General features: G+C 45.0%; 2 protein-coding genes across 3 annotated transcripts in view; one reads left to right on the top strand and one right to left on the bottom strand.

Annotated features, from left to right (window-relative positions):
* Positions 1–4,864, bottom strand: part of SPTBN2 (spectrin beta, non-erythrocytic 2) — a 38,415-nt gene extending 33,551 nt beyond the window's left edge. Inside the window, exon 1 of one of the 2 annotated variants that reach the window (XM_036860396.1) lies at positions 4,620–4,864. The gene's annotated coding sequence lies outside the window, so the exon portion shown is untranslated. Of the gene's footprint in view, positions 1–3,954; positions 4,054–4,619 lie in introns of those variants that run through there. The other variant, XM_036860397.1, reaches the window with a different exon arrangement.
* A 12,609-nt stretch (positions 4,865–17,473) lies between these two features.
* The window catches only part of C8H11orf80 (chromosome 8 C11orf80 homolog), a 94,773-nt gene continuing 85,764 nt past the window's right edge, over positions 17,474–26,482 (top strand). Inside the window, exons 1-4 of the mRNA XM_036861377.1 lie at positions 17,474–17,624; positions 18,571–18,603; positions 19,611–19,752; positions 25,550–25,603. Coding sequence (XP_036717272.1) covers positions 17,595–17,624; positions 18,571–18,603; positions 19,611–19,752; positions 25,550–25,603 — 259 coding nt within the window. The 5' untranslated portion in view covers positions 17,474–17,594. The remainder of the gene's footprint in view (positions 17,625–18,570; positions 18,604–19,610; positions 19,753–25,549; positions 25,604–26,482) is intronic.

Raw genomic sequence — 26,482 nt, forward strand, 5'->3', positions numbered from 1 at the left:
GCCCTCGCACAGAAACGAAGACCCAACACAGCCATAAATAAATAAATAAATACATACATACATACATACATACCAAAAATGTATTAAAAAAAAAAAAAAAAAACCTAAACATGTACCGCTTTGGCTTCTTTTTGGTGATCCAACTTTGTCCTCCTGACGGATCCTGTTGGGACCGAGGCATGGGATCCAGACCTCTCAGGGAGGTCTGGGTGTTACAACCTCTCCTATAACTTGGGGGAGAAAATATGAAGCTGGAACCTCCCCTTCTCCCAAATAAAATGGTCCCCTGGCTAAATCCAATTTGAGACATACATGCTTTTCATCCTGAGTTTCCAAGATGCCTCCCATCATATAGATAAGGAACCAAGATGGCACTGGTGTCCTTAGATCAGTGGTCCCCAACTTTTTTGGCCCCAGGGACTGGTTTCATGGAAGACAATTTTTCCATGGACGGTGGTGGTGCGGGGAGGATGGTTCAGGTGGTAATGCAAGCGATGGGGAGCGGCAGATGAAGCTTCACTCACTCACCCGCTGCTCACTCCTGCTGTGCAGCCCGGTTCCTAACAGGCCACAGACCCATACTGGTCCACGGCCCGGGGGTTGGGAACCCTTGCCTTAGGTCACAGGACCCCATGGGGCCACCATGTTGGAACTCCAAGGAGTTTATTCCCATAGTGAGTGATGCTTTCTGGTGTCCTTCAGCACAGTGGCTCTGAGAGCCTCTGAGTTTTGGTTTTCAGGCATTTGGGCTCTGCAGACCCCTGGCCTTTTGGACAATGTGCTGTGTTCTGTGTTCCCTGCTGCCATGTCCAGAGTCCTGTAGTTTTCTGGTTGAGTTTCTCTACATAGGTCCCACCCTGGTTTCTTTTCTCTGATTTATCATTCCTCGCTTATGATTTGGGTCTCCATGCTCATTTCCTTAGTCAGCCTGTGCCCCAGCCCCACGACCCCCTAACTCAACTCTGTGCTGGGGAATCATCAACCTGATTCTTCTCCATGGATTCCTGGACTCTGGCGATAGGACGGTACAGCAGCTAATCCAGATTACAGTTTCACCAATGCCTTATTCTTAGCCACTGACCTGGAGGCCAGGCCCAAGTAGCTTACATTGTTCATGCTATGATAAAGCCAACTCCCACCAGCTGCAAGCTTGGGGTCCTGCTAGATTATACGCCCAAGCGCTGCTGGATGCAGATTCTGCTCAGCCTAGTGCTGACCCTCAAGGGCAGCTGCCCCCTTCCCCTTTCCTCCCTTTCACTGGCCTGTAAAGCTAGAAATCCTATCCCCCCGGGCTAGAGTCTGTCTTGTACCCTAATTCCTTCTCTCGCCACATCCTCCTCCTGATTAATTCTTTCCCTCCCTCAGAGACAGTTGATCATTCCCTCCTCTGTGCTCCCACAGCACTTCAGCATGCAGCTATTATTACACTTATCACATTGTATTACAGTCAGTTGTTTATGTGTCTCTCTGCCTGCTCCACTTTTAACCCATTGAGGACAAGGGCTGCATCTTACTCATGTTGGTGTTTTCCCAGTACAATAGGTATTCAATAAAGAGATATTGAATGAACTAATAGAGACCTATTGTATAGCACAGGGAACTGTACTCAATACTCTGTAATGACCTATACGGGAAAGGAATCTAAAAAAGAGTGGAGATATGTATATGTATAACTGATTCACTTTGCTGTACAGCAGAAACTAACACATTGTAAATCAACTATGCTCCAACAAAAATTTTTTAAAAAAGAAAAAAAAAGAACATTTAAAAAAGAGACATTGAATGAATGGGCCATAATTCTTTTTTTTTTTTCCCCATCAAATTCATGTCTTTTTTAGGTTTAGAGAAAAAAACACAAGGAAAGAATGAAAATGGCATCAGAGAAGACCCTCTGCTTCTCATCTGGAGTACCGTCAGTGTTGAGCTCTATAGTACAGGATCAGGGATTCTCAACCTTGCATGAATCGTAATTACCTGGAGGGCTATTAAAACACAGACCACTGGGCCCTGCTCCCCAGAGCTTCTGATTCAGGAGATCTGGGGTGGGGCCTGGGAATTTGCATTTCTAAACTGTTCCCAGATGATACTAAAGCTACTGGTCTGGAGGCCACACCTTGAGGGCCACTGTTGTTCAAAGATGAGGAGCAGTTAGAATTAGTTAGAGAAGCTATGAGGACAGAGAAGACACAAAGTTTCAGGGGTGAGTGTGACCTGAGGTTAGCCCCTGGGTCTGTTTAGGCTCTCTCCCATGCTAAACTCAAACACAACTTCCCCTCAGAAACCCCAAGACCCACAAAGAACCAGAAGCCTCAGGCAATGAGAGAGGAAAATGAAGATGGAGTGGGCTCTAGATCTAATGAGACAAATAGAGCTGATGGCTGGACACAGGCGAATCGCAGATGTGCGGAAGGACGACGATATGGCTGGAGACGCTGCTGGGAGGTGGAGTTGAACAAATGACAGCGGGATGAATAACAGATGAGAAGGAATGGGGACTTTGGCAAAGTAAAAATCTTATTTGACTCAAAGTGTGAGTGGACCAGCAGAGAGATAAAAGGAAAAAGAAATCACAAACAAACTCGGGGCTCCTAGGACAGCAAAAGGAAATGCATGCAGGGCAACCAGAGAACCGAGAGACGAAACCCCAACCATTTCCCTCAAGGCTGTATTCCTGATAAAGCACCAGGAACTCTCCTCCAAGGAACTTAGGAACTAGGCTGAAGAGTGGGACTGGATTTTTGTTTGATCTTCTCCTTTAGAATCCTCCACTCAGGGCAGAATTATTCAGATTAATTTCCACTCCCTTGCTACGTCCCTCCCCCAAGTCTGTAACCGATGGGTTACATCAGTTTCTCTAAGGGACAAATCTAAGATCCCTATTAGCTTTTTTCTCCCTTATCCCTTGCTCTTCTGAATATGCCAAGAGGTTGCCCAGCACCTCAAGCTAAGTCACGTATTTGGAATTCACTCTGCCCCCTTCACATTCAAGGGAAACTGGTTTGTAGACACCGTGCCGGTGCCTGAACCGACCAGCTCTCCAGCGCCGGAATTGTGGCTGCTCTCGGAGGGGAGGAGGGCAGCTGAGAAACAACCCACGGAGACAGCATGTACCAGGTTAGGACAGGGGCAAGCCTGCAGATCAGACAAGCATGTAATGCCACGAGGTTAAAGGGGTAAAGTCGTTCTGAGCCACAGTGGATGGTAAATGCCGATTGTGGTGCTGGAGTTGGAACCGCTCAGGAGGAGGCCTTGCCCACTAGTTCTGTGCCCGCGGACTCCAAGCCCTCTGCATATCTCGGCCACAGGGACACCTTACGCTGCCTCTTCCCCGCCACCCGCAGGGGCTTCATTCTCCCTTCTTCCTCTGCCAGTGTTCCGGTCACCACAGCCAACCATGTCCCTCTCTCACACACACTGTGAGGGAGCATAAAAGGAGAGCATGCAGCTAGCTACCAAAGAGGCGAGGAGAAGCCCACCGGCTCCAGAGGGAGCCCCCAGCCAGTTCCCGAGAGGGAGTCGGGCGCTCACAGCTGCGGGGCAGAGACAGCCAAGCGTGTCCGCAGCACTTGGACCGGCGCCGGCCGGCCCGCCTCCGCGATGCGAACAGCTGGCGCTGTCAGACACGCTCAGAGCCCAGCGACCCGATCCCTTAACGCGTTTGTCAGCCCCAACTCTTCCAGACTCTTCTCTGGTCTCCGGAAAGGCCCGCGTCCCGCAAGCCTCGATCCCCGCTGCTCGCACACGGGTACCTGGGTGGCTGGCACTTGACTCTCCATCCTGTCCCCGGGACCCAGCGGGAGCGAGCGCCAGGAGCCGCATCTTCCCACCCCTGCTCCCTTGGCCGGCCCCGGCCCCGACCCCGACCCCGACCCCGACCCCGCCGCCCGCACGCGGCCGCACAAAGCGCACAGCCCCGCCGGCCGGGACAAAGCGGGCCCGGGCACCGGCACCTACCTCGGTGCGGAGCGCCGGCCGGACAGCCGGGAGCGCGACGGGCGGGGGCGCACCGGTCGTCGCCGCGCCCGCAGCCCAGCCGCGAGGGGCGGTTGCGGGCGGCGGCGGGGCGCACGGCAGGCTGCAGGCGGGCGCTGTCACGGGGCGCGAGCGGCGCGGGGAGCGCGCGGGGCCGGCGGTGGCGGGGCGCGGGCGCGAGCGACGGGACTGCGGCGCCGCGGAAGGAGGACAATAGCCTCCCCCTGCCGCAGGCCGCCGGCTCCCGCGGGAGGCTCGGGACCATCTGGAGCCGGCAGCCCCGCGGGGCTCGGGGCGGGGCCCGAGTCACCCCCTCCCCGCCCGGCGCCATGGCAACCGCGGCCCCTCTTGGGTCTCCGCTCAGCTCCCCGGCCCGGGGTCGCTGACCTTCCCCGGGGCGAACGCGGCGTCAGCTACTCTGCCGGCTCCCGACCTCCCCCCTCAACCCCCCGCCTACCCTGTGAGTGCCCCCAGAGCCCCGCCTTCCGGTCCTCGCCGGCCCTGGTCACCCTCGGGCCGTCCGGGTACCCCCCACATCTTGGGGGCTCTGTCTCCGCAGTTTGAGTAGCCCACCTTTGTTCCTACTCCGCTTTTCGCCCCAAATCTGTATCCCCGGGACACGCAATGCCTCCTTTAATGGCACTCACCGCCCAGAAGATTTCCCAATATTCAGCCTCTGTTTCCCGTTTCAATTTTTCCTCTTTGGGCACCTCCAGTCAATCCATCTCCCTTTAAGCATTTCTTTCATCCAGCCCTTCTCTCTCTGGTCCTCCTTCGGTCAGGTAGGCCGGCTCTCTTTCCCAAAGCATCTCCATGGTACGTGTGGAGATTCGTCTCCTCGCAGATCAGATTCTCAGAACAGTCATCACTGCAGCTTCTCTCAGCTCCTTCTCAGCTCCTCTCATTTATCAACCAGAATTCCGGCCTACTCACTGTCTTAAAAGGGAATGGGGGTGGGGACGGACATTTCTCAGCCTGTCACAGCTGGGTTTCTCCTTGGTTTAGTAGCATCGGAGTGGTCTAAGGTGGAGTGGTCTAAGGTCTAGTGGTCTAAGGTCATCGAATAGTGAATTGCTATCTCCTTAAGAGAGGAAAGAATTATGCCCAAATCATAAAGTTATAGAGTGCCAGGTAGGTGCTAAAAGTGCGTTATCTCATGTGACCCCCCCCTCCCCAACTCCAGCTCTAAGAGGTAGGTACAGTTCTTTCATACTCGGAGACTAAGCTAAGAGATGAACTAGTAATAATAGACTGAGCTTTGTACAGAGCAGTCTGAATTGAACCATTAGATTTTACTGCCCCTGAAGATGTGGGCCTGTTTCTACCTGAGAAATGCTTGAAATGGCCAAGTAAGGGCAATGTGAAGAATGGGCTTTGCCTGAATTATTGATTTAAGGTTTTGTTTATTTATGAGTAATGGCATTTTAGGATTTGGCTCCTTTCTGGAAAGGTATACATAATGAAACAAATATGTAAGTATTTGAAGTACTTTCCAGATATGATTTTGGTAAGGTGAAATCGTTTGTGTTAAACCCACTTGAAAACATTTTCAAGGTAAAAAAAAAAAAGCCCTGCTACCAATCCAAACTAGTTGTGTCATCTCACCTACCTGGCCTCAGTTTTCCTGGGCTATAGAATGGGTTGGGAGAGGGGTTGTTGTGTTAGTTGCACTAAAAGAAGAACTTGAAGTTCTCTCCCAGCTCTGATAGTCAGATTCCACCATTAAACTGGAACCAGGATTCTACCACCAAACTGGAACTTGGTCTTCCAGAGTGCACTTCACTGTTAGCTGTAATTCAGTCTATTTATTTATTAACATTCACTCCTCAGGCAACAAAATCAAAGAAGTGAGGGCATAAGCTGCAGCTGTTCCCAAAGGTAGTAGTGAGTGCATTCAGGAGGAAGGGAGCACCGAGGTGTGCTTTTGGTCATCAAGGAGACTTGGTCAGGGATGTTAAAGCTGATGGGATGAGAATCAGCCAACCTGCTGCTGCTGTACTGGTTATGGGAACCGAGGGTCTCCACAATAGCCTATTAGATTGTGACCCAACTAGAAGACAAGGATATTAGATTTTATGGTAAACATGACAATAATATCTTGTATATAGTGATTTCCCCTTTTCAACATTACATAACCCTTTTAAAATCCTCATAAAGTAAACATTCTCATTCTCATTTTACTGATGAGCAAACGGATGCTCAGACACCTAAGTGAATGCCCAAGCACATAGAGTTAGTTTGTAATAGAGACACCAGGTCTTCCGATTGATTCCTCATATGTTCTTTCCCCTCTGCTAGAGAGGGAGTATAGAAGAGTGGTTAAAAGCATCAATTTTGGGGAGGCATGGATTGGGAGTTTAGGATTAACAGATGCAAAATATTATACATAGAATGGATAAACAACAAGGTCCTACTGTATAGCATAAGGAACTGTATTCAGTATCCTGTAATAAACCATAATGGAAAGGAATATGAGAAGGAATATATATATGTACAACAATCACTTTGCTGTACAGCAGAAATTAACACAACGTTGAAAATCAACTATACTTCAGTAAAATAAAATTTTTAAAAAGTATCAATTTTGGAGTCAGACTCCTGGGTTTATTTAATTTTTTTATTATTATTTCTTTTTTGGCTGCATTGGGTCTTAGTTGTGTCACTCGGGATCTTCACTGAGGCATGCGGGATCTTTTGTTGTGGCACGTGGGCTTCTCTCTAGTTGTAGCGTGCGGGTTCTCTCTCTAGTTCTGGCACGCCGGCTCCAGGGCACGCGGGCTCTGTGGTTTGCCGCACGTGGGCTTTCTCATTGAGGCGCCCAGGCTCAGGAGTCGTGGCGCCCGGCATTAGTGGCCCCATGGCATGTGGGATCTTACTTCCCCGACCAGGGATCAAACCCGTGTTCCCTGCTTTGGAAGGTGGATTCTTTACCACTGGACCACCAGGGAAGTGCCGACTCCTGGGTTTAAAACCTAGTTTTGCCACCTCCACCTGTTGACCTTGGGCAAGTTACTTAACCTCCCTGGAATTCAGCTTCCTCATCTTAAAATGTATCATAATGTGGGGATCAAATGAGTTATTGCAGATAAATTACCAGAACGGTGCCCCGTACATAGTAAGCACTCAACTAGTGCCAGCTATTATTTTACCATATTATCATTTTACCATACTGTTTCCCAATTTGGGGAGGAAGCATGTTCAATAAAGAGAACACTGAGATCGCTTGTCTCAGCTCTGTAACTGAGTTGCTTTGGAAACTTGTTATTTTGCTCTGTAGTGCGTCAGTACAGTCAATGATGAAGAAAATATCTGCTTTCTTTTTACATGAGTGGCAAAAGTGAATGGAGTGATGTCCACCAAATATGCTGAGCTTCTCAGAGAAATCCAGGTTTGCTGCTTACGTTACCAAGATTCATGGAAAGGTCTTGGTAGGACTTCCTGCCACCAAACCTACAGGCACAGCTGAATTCTCAGCTTTCGTTCCTATACCATGGAAGAGGTGTCCCTCCTTCCGTCTGAGACTGATTCTTCCTGCTCCTGCCCTAAGTCCCATCCCCTCGCGCAGCCCCATGGCTCTCATCCCTTCTGGTGAGTTCCCTCTCCTCTGGCTCCTTCCCATCAGCATTTAAACATGCTCAAGTGTCTGCCAGCTTAAAAATGTAGTGAGAAAACTGGATCCTTCTCCATGTCTTGCCCTTAATCTTTATGATGACAGTCTTCTAGAGTCATTTGAACTCATTGGCTCTGCTTCTTTGCCTCCTTTTCAATCAAACATTCATCCAAAACCTACCTGCATTATATGCCAGACATCGAGCTGGGATCTGGGGATCTAATAATGGTAAAATGGACACTGTCTCTGTCCTCTTGGAGCTTACAGGCTGGTAGGGTTGATGGATATTAATAAAATAATCCCTCGGGTGTATAATCACAAAGTATTGTAGAATGAATGAAAAGTTCAGGACGCTATGTGAGAATTTAACAGAGTCATAACCTGGTTAGGGAGTTCGGGGTGTGGTGGGCAGGTGGGAGGGTGAGGGAGGCGTCCCGCAGATAATTTGAGCTGAGATCTGAAATATGAGAAGCATTAACCAGGCAGGGAAGGGGGAATAATATTAGCAGTTGCTAACATTAATTGGGGACTATATTTTTATACTTTATTTATGTATTTATTTATTTATTTGGCTGTGCCTCACGGCTTGCTTGCGGGACTTTTGTTCCTTGACCGGGGATTGGACCCAGGCCCCGGCAGGGAAAGCGCCGAGTCCTAACCACTGGACTGCTGGTGAATTCCCTGTTTCTATACTTTACACATAACATTTCATTTCCTTCTTGTAACAACTCTAAGAGGTAAGTTTTAACCCCAGTCTACAGAAGAGGAGACGGAGGCATTGAGACATTAAGTGACATGCCCAAGGTCATTGAACCTGGAAGGAGTAGAACTAGGATTTTACCTCAGACAGTCTGACATTTGAACCATGTTCTTGGCTACAGGGACACAGAGTGTGTGATACTGCAGGAGGCATGGTGTGAGAAACAGAGAGAGGGACAGTGAGAGGGAAGACAGAGGAACTGTGTGGTGAATTCTGGCTGGGAAGATAGGCAAGGTCTAGATCATGCAGGGCTTACTAGGTCATTTAAAGAACTTTGGTTTCTACCTTTAGAGTCCTGGCAGCAACTGAATGATTTGAAACAAGGAAGTAAAGTGATCAACTTTGTAGTTTTAAAAGATTACTCCAGCTGCTGTGTGGGGAACAGGTTAGAGGGGTATGTAATTTGATGTGAGAAACCAGTTAGAAGGCTACCACCGTGGTTCAGGTGAGAGAGAAGATGGTAGCTTGAACTTGGATGCTGGCAGTGGAGATGGAGGAACACATAGGTAGAAAGGATTGACAACATGTGGTGATGGGTTAGATATAGGGGTGGTCGTGAGGAAAAAGGGTTTTTCATGGATGGACTGTGCCACTGGAGGAAGGGAGGTACCATTTGCCGAGATGAGGTTTGGGTGGAGAGATTGTTGGTCTTGGAGATATTGAGTCATCCATTGTATCTGGGTGTGGAGCTCAAAGAGGAGGTCTAGGGAATTCCCTTGCGGTCCAGTGGTTAAGGCTCTGAGCTTCCACTGCAGCAGGCACGGGTTTGATCCCTGGTTGGGGAACTAAGATCCCGCATGCTGCTGGCGTGGCCAAAAAAAAAAAAGAGGAGGTCTGGACTAAGATATGCATTTGGAAGATATCAGTGTAGAGACAGACGGTAAGTGAAGGGGATAGATAGGCTTTGATGCAATTGATTTAATCCAATGCAATATAACTTCTAATGCTCTAAATTTGCTTTCAACCAGGTCGTCAATAATCCTATTGCTAAATACAGTGTCAATTTCCAATTACTATCTTACCGTTTCTCTTGGCAGCAATGGACTCTAATTGTGCCTGCTTCTTGAAATGTTCTTCCTTTGGTTTAGGGTTGCCACACTCTCCTGGTTTTCCTTCAACCCCTGTGGTCCCTCCTTTGTTTCTTTTGCGAATTCCTTTTCTGCTTGTCAAGTAAATTGTTGTTATTGTTGGTGATGGTGTTTTGTTCTAGGCCCTTTTCTCTTTCTATGCATTGTTCCTGGGTCATTTTATCTACCACTCTGCAGCTTGAGTGCTCTTTTTAACACAACAATCTGACAGATCACTTCTTTGCTGAAAACCCTTCAGTAGCTCCCCAACATCTTTGGGATAAAGTCTGAAGTTCTCGCTGTTGCTTCCTCCACAAAGCCTTCCCTGGGCTCCAAGTCTGGGGCGGGGGTCTTCTGGTATCACTCCATACTGGACCGTTACTGCCCATTGGTCGTGTTTCCTCTTAGAGCATGAGCTCCATGAGGGAAGAGAGAATATCCCTTTCATAGTTGTATCCTCAGCAGAGCAGACATGTAGATACCTGTGCAACAAATCAGTGAATAACAGGAAAGACCTTGGGGGAGAAGGTGATTCCTTGTTGTAAACAGAAGCAACTAGATGTTTTCATACCAAACAATGTGTTTTCCATTTCTTTTACCCCTAATCTATCCCCCATCACTTAAGCAGCAGCAAGCGCTTTCTAGATGTACTGCCCTCTGCATAGATCAAAGTCTTGGTTTTTGAACTCTTAACTAGACCTTTTAAAATCTATTGCAGAGAAGATGTTCTTGAAAGCTTCAGTCTTTTTAATTGTAAGAGCCAGGTTCTTGAGAGGGATTTTTTTTTTTTTTAATCCAAGAGACATCTCAAGAGCCAGAACCTGATGAACCTAAAGTTCAGTTTATGCCACCAACTGTCGAATTGGAAAGAACATGTGAGTTTCCCCTTCACACAGAAAATATAATCTTTTTTGAGCTTGGAGCAAAACTGAAAAAGATTGGGAAAGAAGAACAAGAGAGTTTAGGTGCAACAGTGGGGTTTTGTTTTCTGTTCCCCCCACCAAACAATAGTAGACAGAGGGGGTTCATGCTCCAGTTCATTCCTGGAACTCTGAGGAGACACAGCCTTTCAAAGTACGCTGTGTCAACAAGGGCAACTGCCACAGAATAGAAGTGGCACCGTCACCTGTGTAGGCAAAGTAGGTCTGAGATGTATTCCATCTCCTCACCACCCCCAGGCTTCTCACCCCCTAAGCCCAAGTCTCCTTGGCTCGTCGACCTTTGGAGGAAATCGGAAAAATTCCTTGGTGCCCAGCCCCTGAGAGGAGAGTGAGAGTGAGCTGAGAACTGGGTGCCTGCAGGGACTGCTGTGGGGTAGGGGGTGAGCACCCCACAGTAGAGGCTGAGGGGGTACGTGGCCCAAGCCAGGGACCTGATGGAGGCTCAGATATACCAGGAAGAGCTGCAGTGGGAGCCACCACTGAGCTCCCCACGAAGCAATCACTGCTCTTTGTCTATACCAAGACCACAGCTTCCACTCACCAGAGAACATCATCTCTGCAGCAGATGCAGTGCCCAATGGCCAAGACCAAGTGAAGGCTAGAGTTTATCAGTTAGGCAAGAGAGCACTTGACCGTAAAGCCCGTTCCCTGGCATCAGAATAATACATAAACCACAAAGTAGAACATTGTGAGAAGGGGATTGGGAGGAGAATCCTAAGAGACTGACTTTAAAACTTGAAATGATTGAGTTGTCTGGAATCGGCGTGGTTTACTATTTTTCTGCCATTAGGAGAAATGGGGGCTGAAGAGCTAGGTCGAGAAATAAAGAAAATTACGTATTTCCTCACCTAAGTCTATGACCTGAGGTTGTAAAGAAGCCTGCTGTACAAGTAAAGGTCAGAAAGGTGGGCTTGCGAGGGGAGCTCCAGGAATTACAAGGACTGACCTGATTTCCCGAGACAACCGTGGACCAGGAGGCCTGTGTAACACCAATTCAGACATGATTTGCAAAGAATGATCATGTATTTGAAAGCAAAAGTCTGAGGATGAGCCAAGATAAAGTCTCAAGTCAAATGGGGAGTTCTGATGGTGGTCTGAGGAGGAGGGGTGTGGAGGACAGAAGAGCCCTACCTGGAGCTCCCTTCTATAGTGTGGAAAAGCCTGGGGTTCTAGGAGCCTCACGGGATGCGTTCTGAGCTGAGCATTGTTGTGGTGCATGGTGTTGTTGACTAAATTGGAGAAACTGGAACTGATTTGAGAACATAGAAGTATTACATCCATTTATCTTTGTCCAGTGTGGATTCAAAACAGTACTTATTTATGGACCATCCCTCCCAAACTATTTTTAACTTGCAAACCTAAGCACCATTAAAAACTGGACCTAAAAACACATTTGAATGATTCCAACTCACCTAGGAACAGGCTGGGCTCAACCACGATTCTCAATACTTTTGATTTCACCTGTCAATAATGAACTACTTTTTTCTTCTAAGAAGCTTATGCCACAAACCCCTGGGAGTACACAGACTCCCATGAAAAAGCGTCTGATGATACCCATATATCTGAAATAAAATTTGGCAGTATCTGCTTAGTGCTAATAACTGAAGGGATGTCTTTGGGGTTCCTTGATCAAATTGCACTGGAAAATGTGAGTTGTGCTGGGAAACTTACAGTGCCAGAACCCAAAAAGAGTAGATTCTGTGTCCATCTTTGAAGCTATAGAAATCTCAGGTCAGTTTTCTGTATCGTAGCCTGATTTACTTGTGCTGTGGCACATAGCTAGGAGTTAGTCATTTCAACTATTATTGGCATCTGAAACTTCCCAGTGGTTAAGACACAAGGTTCTAGAGTCTTGTGACCTTGTTGAAATTCTGGGCCATCACTTTCTAATTGTGTGATCTTGGACAAGTTATTTAACTTCTCTAAGGCTCAGATTCCCCTGGAAATAGAGGATCATTCTAAGGGAAGTTGTGGTGAGAAATTAAATAATGCATGTCAGGTGCGTGACACCTGGTGCCAGATAAGGGCTCAATAAATGTTAGCTATTGCTATTATCATTATTTTACTTGTTTTGTATGTAGGCAAATCTTCCCTCAAGTAAAACATCATGTATGAAAATCTAGACTTGCAAAAAAGGTTAAATGCGGGGAGGGGGTGGTTATTTGCATTACAAAAGGAATTTTTAGTTAATGAAAGAACTGATAACAGGGTTCCTTTCAGACAGTCAGTTTCCCAGTATGTTTAAAATGATTTGATTCACACAAAACTGGGTTTACACGTTTTAGGAACATAGCTAGTGTATAAAGCAAAGGACATCTGTAATACAATCATTCAGGCCAGGTCTGAACCACTGTGACAAGTTAACAATAACAATTCTGGGTATTCCCCTCTACCCTTTATAAAAGGATTAGATGAATGCTCCGTGGTTTCAAAGGGCAGAGCTGGGACCAATGGGTGGAAGATACAGCAGGGGAGATTTCAGTTCAATATAATGGAAAACTCTACCAAACCACTGCTGTCCAAAACTGGAATGGATTGCCTCTGTAGTGGCATCTTTCCCAACAATTCAAGTAAATTCATCAATTCAAGCAAATTCAACAATTCAAGTAAAAGCTAGGTATCAACTTGTCAGGACAGTTGGAATGACTCTTGCATGAAATTCGGGAGGTATTTCCCAACCCTAAATAAACCAAATATGCAAACTAGATCAATTCTCTGCCTTGGATACCAGGAATAGGTTGAGGAAGGAGGTAGAGAGAGGCTATTCAGGAGGAGGGGTGGAGATAAAGGAAATGAATTGGAAAAAATATTGCTCCTCTGGTTGGGAAGTACTAGATTAAATGAATTCTAAGATTTCTTCTAATTTAAAGATTCTAAAACTCTCCAATTGTTTCACAGATGTTATTTTAACCATATTCCTGGGAGAATTTTCCTATTTTAGTTGTGGAAAACTAGAACATAACACCTAAAGTGACTAGTAAAATGGGAAAAGAATGAAGACATCCTGACCCTTTTAGACTTTTGATCCCACAGGCTTTTCTCAACTGGTGAGAATGAAAGTTGGGGAAACAGAAGATAGAAGCGGCCTTAAAGCTAGAATGGGTGAAAATCAAGTCAACTTCGGAGATCAGTGAAAGATAAGCTCAACCAAGTTTCCATATTACTAGCTTTAAAGACTTCGTACACCAGCATTCTTGGAAAAATACTTCAGAGTATTGTAATCATACAACAAGTGAACCAAGACTGAACGTGTGCAACCAGTGTCCTCTTTAACGGAGCACCTAGAAGAAGATTCTTTGTCCCAGTTAGCCTACTTGTCTTTCAAGTAAAGTTGATCATCTGGCCTTTGAATCAATTGGTTTACTTGGCCATATGTGACCAGATCACACTGCTGTTTCCATTCCTGAGTCTTCTATGCTACAAAGAATACTTCCCTTCCGGTGGACACCAGCTGGCAGGACAAAGCCAGCTCTGCCTAGAGAGAAAGTAAAAAGCCAATTACGGAGAGCAGAACCACTTTGTGATACAGATTTTATGGGTTATCTAGAAAGAGGAGAAACCAGACACTAACAGGAAAGGAATGCTCTCCTGGGCTGGCCCCAGAACCTACTACTAGTAGATGAGAAATCAGAGATTCTGTGCAAAGGGTGATCGTCAGCCAGGAAAAACAGGAAGCTACCCAGTATCATAGTCAGTCATTCTAAGAAGGAGAGGAAGAAAACATAGGGAATGGGGTGAAGAAGAAATACTCTAGTTATACAAACAGTGATATCGTCTTGGGGGGAGAATCTTTCCTTTGCTGTAGTGCAAGAATTGGCACAAAAGTCAGCACCACTATAGACTCTAGTGCCCCCCATAATCTAATATTCCTCTGCGAGAATATCCCTTTCTGACCCCTGATAGGGAAGCAGAGGGAGGTGAGTCGTGAAGCTGCCCCAGATTCTATGCTCCAGGTGGAGAAGGCCTCAAGAAGGTGAAGGGATGAGCTAATCTGAGCTTCCTGGCCCCATTTTCAGGGATGTGATTAGTGGAGAGGCACCTGGGACCTGCTCCATTTCAGGAAACCCGGTTATGGGAACTGGTGGGGCACAGACTTGGCTCAGGACCCAAGAGAGGCAGTTAACCCTTTCCTATTGCCTATATGAGAAGCAGGCTCTCAACAGATTCCCAGGGGGAAAGAGACTACTCAAGTGGACTTAATTTTGCAACAACCTGATAAGGGGGACATCAGGGATATTTTCCACGTAAGTGCCTAGGGTCATCTCTTCAGGGCCTTTGAATGCTGTAGGGGGAGCCTGAGAACAAGGTAGCTCCTAAGAAGTATCCAGGAATGATATACACAGAGAGGGCACATTCAAAAGGGGAAGACAGCTCAACAGTTCCTAAAATGTCACTGTTCACCTGGTAGCATTCCCTAGGATGTTCTGACTCCATTCAAACCCTTGGGTTTGGGTCAGAATCAATCCGGGGCTCTTTTGGCCAGACAGGGCATTTCTTCTCAGAATAAACAGCATGTCCCAAAGTGGGCATGCAACAGTAATCCAAATCCTGAGGTAGGTGGAGGAATGCAAACAGAGTCAATATGCCACTAAGTCTAAGGACAGGGGAGAACTGGCTCTCTGAAGACACTGGTAATATGACCCTGCATTCCAGGGCTGAAGATGTCCAAAGCAGCATCCACAGGCTCCTTGGTTGACCTGGTTGACTAAGGTGACCTTAACCTCACACACGTCATTTCATTTCTTTGGGCCTCAAATTTTTTCATCTTTTGGGGATCACTGATAACCTCTACTACAATCCCTTCTGGCTCTAACACTCCACTGCTCTGAGGATGGGGTCTGAGTAAAAACAGTTTTAATAATGTGGAGTCAGTCCAATAGTATGTTAGTTACTAGACCTCAAACAGGATGGGGGCACACACTGATGGGTGAAAGAAGGGTGGGAACTGTGGCTCATTCAAGCCTTAGTTTGTAGGGAGATGAGGGTACCTGAGTTCACTGTCTTAGCTTTTGCATGGAGGGGTTGGCTTCTCATGGTAATGTTAATGTCCCTGTACTACAGAACTCTGAGACCAGCAGTTAGGCAGGTCACAACCACGTGGGAGAAGGAAAGAGTGGTTAAGAGATTTTTCTTTCAGATTCTGGCTCTGCCATTTACAAACTCAGTGTCATACAACCTCTTTTTGGAAGCTCATTCTCATCATTAATAAAACAGTGATAATAACACTTCCCTTACAAGATTGGGAGGATTACTTAAGATAAAGGAAAGGTGAAGACCACTTAGCACAGAGTAGGTGCCCACCACATGGCAAGCCTGCATCAAACTTTGCGGACTACAATGGTTTATGTGGTGGCAATCCTGATGGCAGGCCCTCAGATCACAGGCTCCCTTCCTCACTTCTGCCTACATCTGGCTCTGTCCCTGGCCACCTCTGTTAGGCCTCCCCTGCCTCTAGGATGGTACTGGGTATTCCATTGCATGTCCATCCCTGATGCTCACTTCAAGGCCAAGGTCTGGAAGCAGAACGACCAACTCACTTGAAGTACTTCTACATTGGCAGCTGTTCCTCCACCCTTCCTTCCCAGTGTCATCCTCAAGGTGGGGCATTTTCTGCTGAGCCAACACTCTCCATGGGAAATATTTTAAAGAGCCATCTTCGGCATCTTGGTTTCTCACCCATAAATTAGTGAAGATAACAACTATCTCACAAGATACTTGTGAGGGTAGACAAAATTGATGTAAAGAGCCAGTGGTATCCTACAACAGGTAGTCATTCAATCTTAGCTCCCTTCCCCTTGGCAACTCCCCTTCCTAAAGGGGACACCCGAGAGAGAAGAGAGTGAAAGGGAGAGGAAGGCTCCAACGATTCCCCAAAAGTCAGCTCTCATATCAAGTCCGAGATGGTATTATGATGAATTTTCCATAAATAAAAGCCACCTTTCTGCAATAGATCTACCTATTGAGCAACAGAGATGGGGAGGGTGGTCAACAGTGCTGAGCAAAGATGGACAAGGCTATATGATTCAGGTCTCAAGAGTCATGTCCTCTGGCGTAGCACCAAGGTTGTGTACTGGACAGGCACTCTGCCAGCTCCCCTGCCTGTTCTGCCCAGTCCTGGCTTTCTGGAGCTGGGGTGGAAGAATTTTCGTTGAAGGAAAGCAGCCAACACCCTGCACCACCCTTCTCTTTGGGCAACGCTTTGCCAGGCAGGACTCTCTCTCACCAGTTTTCTTTCGGATGCCTGAGGAACCAACTGCCAAATCATCAGTTTGGGCTCAAGCTCCTCTTACCACGCTCCTCCCTGAAAAGCCCTGAGTTCAGCAGCTGGAGTCTGGAGGACTACCTTCCGATCTGTTGGGAATGCTCTTGGAAAACCCCGGAGCTTCTGTCACCTGGAGCCTAAGAAATCCAGGTCCTGTCGTTGGCATATTTAGTGCACAAACGTGGGGGGCTTGTTCCCTTCCAGATCCTGCCTAGGGGCTGGCTGGGCACCCTGGGATTAAGCTGGGAATCTGCTTGGGACAGGTTGCCAGATAAAATGCAAGACGCCCAGAAGAACGAATGTTTTTTTAGTATACGTACGTTCCAAATATTGCATGGGATACACGTATGACTAAAAAATTGTGTTTTATTATTATTATTTTTTAAAATCTGAAATTCAGATTTAACTCTTTTTTAACTTAACAAGGGTGGGAAACCAGAGGTTGGCCTGGGGCACTTGGGGCAGTCCCCTCAGGAGGTGAGACTGTTTGGAGGTCAAGCACCGGTTTGGGGATCCCGCTTCCGGCACCGGCAGCCCCTCTCCCGGCGGAGGCAAAGCGCTGAGGGCTGCAGCCCTCAGCAGCTGAGGTCTCGCGCTGGGACCGTGGGAAAGTTCTTTCGGGAGGAAGGGAGGAGTGGTGGCCTGTCCTCATTCTTGCTCTCCTGCAGCCTCGGTTGCCACCCGCGGGCTCCCCCCAACCCCGCGGCCTGCCCAGCGGCCGGCCCACGGTCAACCTCTACGGCTGGCACCCTCCGGACCACTCTTAACAGGTCCTCGCGGCTCGCCGCAGGGGGGAGGGGCGGGGCAGGCGGCGCTGAGTGCGCAGGCGCGGCGAACCGGTGGGCGGGGCTCGCGCGCGCACGCGCGGGCGGGAAGGGACGGCGTCGCGCGGCCAGGCGTGGGCGAGGGCGTGGGCGCGAGCGGAGGTCGAATCCCTGGCGGGCGCCCAGCGATTGGGCGTCGCTATTGCTCGCCGAGCGGAATGGAGGGGACGGCCGTGGCCGTCTGCGAGGTGATGCCGGGAAGGGAGTGAAAGCGGAGGAGGACACTCTGAGGAGACGGGCCTCGTGAGGAGGCCGCGAAGTTTGGGCAGAGGGGTCTGGCTTTGCCTGAGGGGGAGAAGGAAGGTTCGGGAATGATAGGATTCGGTGAAAGTCAGCGTGTCCCTCGCGGGGTTGTGAGGAGCAGAAGAGAAGTGGGGCGTGGGAGCATCTGGGCAGTAAAGCCCGCGGGGTGCTCAGTGAGGAGAATTTAGTCAGTGGGTGGCATGGCCGTCCTCTGAGCGCTGGTGTCGCCCCCACCTGACAGCTGAGAAAACCGAGGCTCAGGCAGCTCAAGTGTTTGCCAAACCTCAGCGGACGCCCAGGTTCGAGCCCGGATGCCAGCCCAGGAGGACCCGCCCGTGCCGGGAGGGCGAGCAGAAAGCAGGGGTGGGCGACCTGGGGGGAAGTCGGGGCCATCCGGTGCAAAGTGGGAGCGAGGGAAAGCCGTATCCGGCCCGCGGGTCAGCCGAGGTGTGGAGGGGATTCCTGGGTCAGGTCCCACAGCAGCTGCCTGATGAGAGGCTGAGGTTCGGAGGCCTCACTCACCCAGCTCGGACCACACCACGCGTCAGAGATGCTCTGGGGGGTGGGACTGAACCCCTGGCCCCGACTTGCCACCTTTGTTCGTTCATGACAGCGTTTTTACAGCCTTACATGATTGAATTCTTAACTACTGGCCTCGTATTAGACAGATTAACTACTAGTACGTAACTGCTAGACAGGTGAAATAGGACCAGAGGCCACAAGGGGTTGACCTGAAGGCACCTCGAGTTCTCCCAGTCTTCCTGCCTTCTTTGTTATCAGAGAGAGTTGGAGATTTAGATTTTACAGATGACAGAACCTAGCATAGAACCCAGAGCTTCTGACTCACAGGCTGATGTTCTCTTCCCAACTGCTCTCTCATTGTGGATAAAGAAACTGCGGGAAAATCTGAACAGAGGGAGCACAGTAAGTCAGAGGATGTGTGAAGGAAAGTGTTAGGCTGTAGAAATGCCTGGAAACCTTTCTTACAAACTGGTACAAATTGGGATCTTAGTTCCCAAGTTCTCATGCTGGGATCTCCCTGCCTTTAAAAAGAAAGTGGGGGGGGGGGCGGGGTAATAATTTTCGCTATGGTACCTCAGTGTGGAAGTGAGAGTCTACTTTCATAAATAGTAATGGAAATTAAATACAATATGTTTTATTTTAAAATTGTCTCATCAAGATTGAATGTTTTACCAAGATATCGTGGAGACCTGTTAAACTTAAAATATTATGTGCAGATGAATTTGTTAGAAATAATAGCTAGTATTTATTAAGCATTTACTATATACCAGGCACTGTGTTAAACATTTTGCACATATTGTTTTGTTTACATTCAGCAGCTGCTGTGTGTGGTAGATTTGTCCTCATTTTTATAAATGAGGAAGCTGAGGTACAGGGAAGTTAAGTAATTTGCGCAAGGTCACATGCTAGTGTTTGGCTCATCAGGGATTCAAACCCAGGCATCTGCTTCTGGAGCCAGTGCTCTTAACTAGTATTCTGACCCTCAGAAGTGTTGATTTAATGAAAGGTAAAGGTGATTCACAAGCAGACGCCATTCTTATTCATAATCTTCATGTTGGCTTTTATTTAGGGAGAAGAAAAAAATAAAACAGGAAAAACAAACTCCCACTTAATTTTTTCAAATTATTTCCAGATGAACTTATCCTTTGACTAAAGCAATTTTTTGTCTCCATTTCCTGTCCTGGACATTGTGTTGAATTTCGCTGTCTCCTTTTTTATGTCACTCACCTAGCTGTTTCTTCTGTTTAGACACAATGCTTTGTTCTTAACAATTGTAAATCTGGCATTTTGCAAGCAAGAATATTAGTTTTTGGAAATGAGAATTATTAATTTAACTGTGTCATACAAGTTTATTATTACCATGATTTTTAAAAGAAGGTTGTGTTTTCTTTGAATTGTGCCCTTTTCAGATACTGAAATATTTAATTATTCACTGGAGGTGTGAAACAGCAAGAATATCAAAGGGAGCATTGCTAGAAGGAGAGCTAGTGATTTCCATAGAAGCATTAAATTCTAAGCACCAGGCAAATACTCTTCATTGTGTAACAACTAGTAAGTGGAGGAAGAAAAAATATTGATTTCTATCTTTGTTTTGTCATGATTTATGTTATAGTTTATTTAAACATTTCAATTAGTCATAATCTTTTATTATGTTATTACTCCAGAGTTGTTCCATAATTAAACTTAAGTGATTATGAAGTAAGTATCTGGTGATAGATTTACAAATCTGTCATACAGGAAAGGTGAGTAGGATGACTTATCAAAGGATTATTTATTTTACTGGTTTAAGTTTAGATTGCTCAGAAACAATCTAACTCTTGCTCTTGGTTTTAACCTCCTTTTTCATAGCTAAATTATATTACATTGAATTTTGTATCCTCTTTCATTCATGTCCAGCCTTTGGTAGTTGGAAAAGAGCCAAAAAAAAAAAAAGAAATTAAATGATGAATGGTGCATACTTTGATAATCCTAACTTGCAGTTAATTTGAAAATATATATCTCTTCCATTTGGCTCTTACTCTTTCATCATTTTTGCCTGTACTCTTGGAAAGCTGATGCACTGAGTGGCCCTGACACAATTTTCTTGAACTTGTGAAGTGATAACTTTTTTGTCTGACTGTTTTTTGGGTGTGTGTGTGTGTGTGTGTAGGTTTATTGAAGAATACTTTGGAATGAAGTTGTCCCATCAGCCTTAGAGGAGTCACCCTGAGTCCCAGTTGAGACTGGATAGTACTTTAGGCTCTACAAGACATTTTCTCACCTGAACTGGAACGACCTGTCTTCTCTTTGTTTACCTAGCAGTAAACATCCTCAAGAGGGGTATGATAGTTTGGTTTGCTGTTACTCCACATGAACTCCACTCTGATTGGACAGAGTTCCCAACATTCGTGAGAGAGGTGGTTAGTTACATGGCTAGGGTGATATTGGTCTGCATATGGTTCTCTTAGCTTGTGCATTGATTCTGATCCAGTAAACTGTGCTCAAGGTGGCAGGGTTGATTTCACTCAAAGGGACTTGAGCCACAATAGCTTTTGGGAAGAAACTGAATTCTGTAGACATTTTGAGCCTAATGGACCTCTTCAGCCCATCTAGTATAAGGGGCCTTTCTCTTCTGCTTATTGTCTCTTTATTATTTTAATTATTTTTTTGACAGGAGGAAAGGCGATACGTGCTTGTCATTAAACATTATAACATTACAGAAACATATATTATGGAAAATGAGACTCTTCAGTAATCTCACCTCTTGAGATAATTATTAACATTCAATATATATTCTTCTAGATTTTTCTATGCATATGTTCAGAGTCTTTCACCAGGTGGATAAAAAGCCAGATTGCCAGCATTCTGGGATTGAGGGATTGGGGTGGGGGGAGTGGGGGGGGGGCTGTATCTTAGCATTCAATGTTTATGTTCACTCAATCCGTTTGTTTTTATTACAACTTTAGTTCCCAGCCTAGAGACCCATGCTTCTATCTTTTCAAAGAATAACCTCCCCCCCCAACCCCTCACCAAGGTTAGGGAGGGCCAGTCCTTAGACGGCTGAGTGGAGAAGGGAATCTAAAGATCTGACTACTTCTTAAATTCATTTTTTCAGCTGACTCTCCTATTTTGGCTCCCACTCCTACTTCCAGAGGTTCCTAATACTGCCATTTTTGAGTCTTTGGGGATTTTGTTGTATAATTGGTGTCGTTTCTTCACCTTTCCCTTTTTTGGCTTATAATTCAATTTTTCAGGTCTTGAGTCTGAAATCCTTTCCCACTAGTCCTTCTGCTTTTCTGTTTCTATAATATTATTATAATAATCTTTCTCTCTTATTTTCTATCTTTGTGGGTTTATTCCTTTAAAAAATACTCCTTTTCCATTTTATTGAGATTTCAGGAGGGAGTAAAAGTAGATGTGTATGTTCAATCTGTCATCTTTACCTGAAAGTGTGGATTGGTGTCATTGGGCTAGGGCTGGGAACTAAACCTGGGGCTGCTGTAACAAAGTATCACAAACCGGGTGGCTTAAAACAAAGTAAATTTATTCTCTCACAGTTATGAAGGCCAGAAACCCACAATCAGGATCTCAGCAGGGTTGGTTCCTTCTGGAGGCTCTGAGGGAGAAATCTATTCCTTATCTCTCTCCTAGCTTCTGGTAGTTGCCAGCAAGCCCTTGGTGTTTCTTGACTTGTAGATGTATTGCTCCAATCTCTGTCTCTGTCTACACGTAATGTCCTCCCTTGTGTTTGTGTCTTCACATGGCCTTCTTATAAGGACACCAATTGGATTTAGGGCCACTCTAACCCAGTATGACTTCATCTTGATGACATTTATGAAGACCCTATTTCCACGTAAGGTCATATTCACAAGTAATGGGCCTTAGTTCTTCAAAATCTCTTTTAGAGGCACAAAATGCAACTCACAACAAACCAGAAAATTTTGTTGCTGGAATGATCCATCTGTGAGAAGCTGAGAGATGAGTATATATTAGGTTGGCCAAAAGGTTTGTTTGGTTTTTTTCTGTAAGATGGCTCTAGTAGTGTTTAGTTGTCTTTAACTTCATTCAAAATAATTTTGTTAGATTGTATTGTGACAGCTGTCATATCAGCGTGCATTTAAAAAAAACATCAAAATTGGTGAATTTTTGTGTAGCCATTTTAATATCAAAGATGGAAGAAAAAGCAACATTTTCAGCATATTATGCTTTATTATGTCAAGAAAGGTAAAAACACAACTGAAACGCAAAAAAATTTGTGCAGTGTACGGAGAAGGTGCTGTGACTGATTGAATGTGTCAAAAGTGGTTTGCGAAGTTTCGTGCTGGAGATTTCTCACTGGACGATGCTCCACGGTTGGGCAGACCTGTTGAAGTTGATAGGGATCAAATCAAGACATTAATTGAGAACAATCAACATTATACTACATGGGAGATAGCCGACATACTCAAAATATCCAAATCAAGTGTTGAAAGTCATTTGCAGGACTTCCGTGGTGGTGCAGTGGTTAAGAATCCACCTGCCAATGCAGGGGACATGGATTCGATCCCTGGTCCGGGAAGATCCCCCATGCCACTGAGCAACTAAGCTCGTGCGCCACACACAACTACTGAATCTGCATTCTAGAGCCCGCGAGCCACAACTACTGAGCCCACGCACTCTAGGGCCCATGTGCCGCAACTACTGAAGCCCGCGTGCAAAGAGCCCATGCTCTGCAACAAGAGAAGCCACTGCAGTAAGCCCGCACGCAGCAACGAAGACCCAACGCAGCCAAAAATAAATAAAATTAAAAAAAAAAATCATTTGCACCAGTTTGGTTATGTTAATTGCATTGATGTTTGGGTTCCACGTAAGTTAAGCGAAAAAAACCTTCTTGACTGTATTTCCGCATGTGATTCTCTACTTAAACGTAACGAATGTTATGTTCCATTTTTAAAACAAATTGTGACAGGAGATGAAAAGTGGGTACTGTACAATAATGTGGAATGGAAGAGATCGTGGGGCAAGCGAAATGAACCACCATCAACCACACCAAAGGCTGGTCTTCATACAAAGAAGGTGATGTTGTGTATATGATGGGATTGGAAGGGAGTCCTCTATTATGAGCTCCTTCCAGAAAACCAAACAATTAATTCCAACAAATACTGCTCCCAGTTAGACCAACTGAAAGCAGCACTCTGAAAAGCGTCCGGAATTAGTCAACAGAAAATGCATAATCTTCCATCAGGATAACGCAAGACCACATGTTTCTTTGATGACCAGATGAAAACTGTACAGCTTGGCTGGGAAGTTCTGATTCATCCGTTGTATTCACCAGACATTGCACGTTTGGATTTCCATTTATTTTGGTCTTTACAGAATTCTCTTAATGGAAGAATTTCAATTCCCTTGAAGACTGTGAAAGGCACCTGGCCCAGTTCTTTGCTCAAAAAGATAAAAAGTTTTGGGAAGATGGAATTATGAAGTTGCCTGAAAAGTGGCAGAAGGTAGTGGAACAAAACGGTGAATACGTTGTTCAATAAAGTTCTTGGTAAAATGAAAAGTGTCTTTTATTTTTACTTAAAAACTGAAGGAAATTTTTTGCCAACCCAATAGTTTTTCCTATCAGTAATTGTTGAAGGCTTTAACAAATATTATTTACTGCAGTGTTTCCCAAAATGTGTGCTACAGGATGTTTATATAAATTATGAGAAAGGAGTTATGCAGTCATCTAAACTTGAGGAATGCTGGTTAAAATCAAATGAGTTTTGTTACCTTAGATCTTCTCAGAACCTTTAATATGCAAGCACGGACTGTGAATCTTTAAAAATGGGCTGTAGTATATAGCATTTCCCAAACATATTTGACCTCGTAGCTTTTTAAAAAATCATCTTCTGTTCTATAAAGAGAATTTGGGAGAATGCTGTTGCTTTAAAAATATGTGTTCTGTCATCTTTGCATTTGAAGGGTAGCACTTTATTTAATACAGAAAGATTAGAAGCATAGCTGAAAATTTGGGGCTGGGTTGGGTGTGGAGCAGGCAGAATGATTGCTCTCCCTGCACGTGTTCACCCAAAGTGACCCATTTTCAACAATTGTTGATATAATACTTGTTAAAACTAAGAAAGGTTGTTGGAACAGTGTGATATACGCAGTTGAGAAACATCATGGACACACTGTGAGACATACAGTTTGTGGTTTGTTTCTTGTTGATATTCTAGCTCCTCACTAATCACTGGTGTCGGCCTGCTACCACCTTCCATCCCTGTCCCAATCACAATCACCCACTCCTTTAGGTCAGAATCAGTGTATACCTGTGAGGAACACTAAGTTTAAAGAAAAAAAAAAAAAGATTGTTTTTGTTAAATATTCTATGCTACCTGGGCTCAAGCCTTTTGAAATATGTATCATTTATCCAGAATCATTCAAAATCTGGAGATCTAGAGCAATGCTATCTGATAGAACTTTTTGTGATGATGGAAATGTTCTTTATGCTGTTCAATACCGTAGCCATTAGCCACACTTGACTATTGAACACTTGAAATGTGGCTAGTGTGACTGAGGAATGGAGTTTCTCATTTGATATATTTAGTTAGATTTAAATAGCCTCATGTAGCTAGTAGCTACTGTATTGGACAGCACACATTTAGAGAATGGTATTGCCTCTCACCCTAGATCAGTGTTTCTCAACCTTTTTTTCCTGCCTGAAGAATACATATTTCTTGAGGGATAGACACATTTCCATTGGTTCTTGTGGCAGTGGTTCTTAGATTCTTAACTACGGGGTCGCATCACTCTGGGGGAAGGCATGTTCTATTTGGGAAAAAAGCCTCCAGGTGATTCTGATCTTTTCCCCCCTCTTAGGTGCCTGCTTCCTCCCTTACCCTCTTTCCCTGAAGAATTACTGCTCTAAGTGCCCAAATGTTCAGATTTAGAACTCTAGGTACAGATAATTCTTACCTGATAGTCTAGTAAAGAGTAAATTTACTAAAGAGTAAATTGGTTAAAAGAAAGGCCAAAAATTTTAATTGAATCTCATACTGGAATATGAGTTATTGGCACAATATACTCTGATTACTAGCAACAGTCTGTGGTCTTCCTATGATCCTTTTCTATCGGGAATAGTAATATCCAAAGAGGCAGCCCTGGTGTTTAATATAGGTAAAAAGAGTTGCTATTTGGTTCTCATCTCTAAGAAGTTATTCTGCCCCTGAACAGTTGTAGCCTCATAATAATTCTTTGGTGCCTCCATTTTTACTGAATTCATTAGTAGTGACCATCTTTTAATGTTCTGTATTTATAAACAATGATTTCAGGCTCCCATATGATTCTTTAGATGAAATCCATTGAATTGCTTTATTTATGATACTTCTTTGTATTCTGTTTCTTACAGTTGCTTCTGCAGGAAGCATTTTTGGCGGTTTGGTCCTCAAGAAGTTCCTAAAAGGTAAAGAATTACCCATCTTCCACAAGATTAAATCTCTTCCTGTCAATAAATTTAGTATTTTCTGAAACAAACTTAACATATACTGAAAGATAGAGTTGTCAGATTTAGCAAATAAAAATACTGGACACTCACTTAACTTTGAATTTCAGGTAAACAATGAATACTTTTTTAGTATATTTGCATGTTCCATGCAGCAGTTTATCCTGTAATTTATCTGAAAATCCTGCTGAAAGATGATCTATAAAATTGTACAGATACAGGAAAATTGTATAGATCTAAGACAAGATACCTAGGTCACTGTAGCTTCTCTGAATACTCTCTATACAACCTCAGGCAGAATTTTCCCAGATGTAAAATACAATTTTTAGTAAAGTATTTGTTCCCATCTACCTCAAAGAAATAATATATGGAGAATGCTTTTACTATAAAAGATTTTGGCTGGTATTAATACTGTTTTCCACATGCCAAGGTTTATGGTTTAGGAGTTTTCAGTGACCTTAGTTTTAGAAGTTCTTTCCTTTGATTTGAGAATAATCTAAAACCAAAGGACATACGTACATTATTTTAAGGAGACCAAAATTATTTGAGAACCATTGTGCTTTCATTTTTATCTTTTATGGTTGTGTGGCTTGTAAATATTATCTAATGGGTCTGTCTTTTCCTAAAGAGTGGTTAATTAACAAATTTTACAAAACAATTTTTTAAAAGAAATTTCCCCAACTAAACCTGGAATATAAGTAGATTGTGGTGGGTTTTTTTAAACTTTTTATTTTATATTGGAGTACAGTTAATTAACTGTGGTGGGTTTTTTTTGACTTATGTTTGTCACTGCTTTACGAAAATATGCTACATATTAGATATAGAAACAATCAAAAAGCT

This window comes from Balaenoptera musculus, chromosome 8, assembly GCF_009873245.2.
Source record: "Balaenoptera musculus isolate JJ_BM4_2016_0621 chromosome 8, mBalMus1.pri.v3, whole genome shotgun sequence".
In the NCBI taxonomy this organism is placed as follows: domain Eukaryota; kingdom Metazoa; phylum Chordata; class Mammalia; order Artiodactyla; family Balaenopteridae; genus Balaenoptera; species Balaenoptera musculus.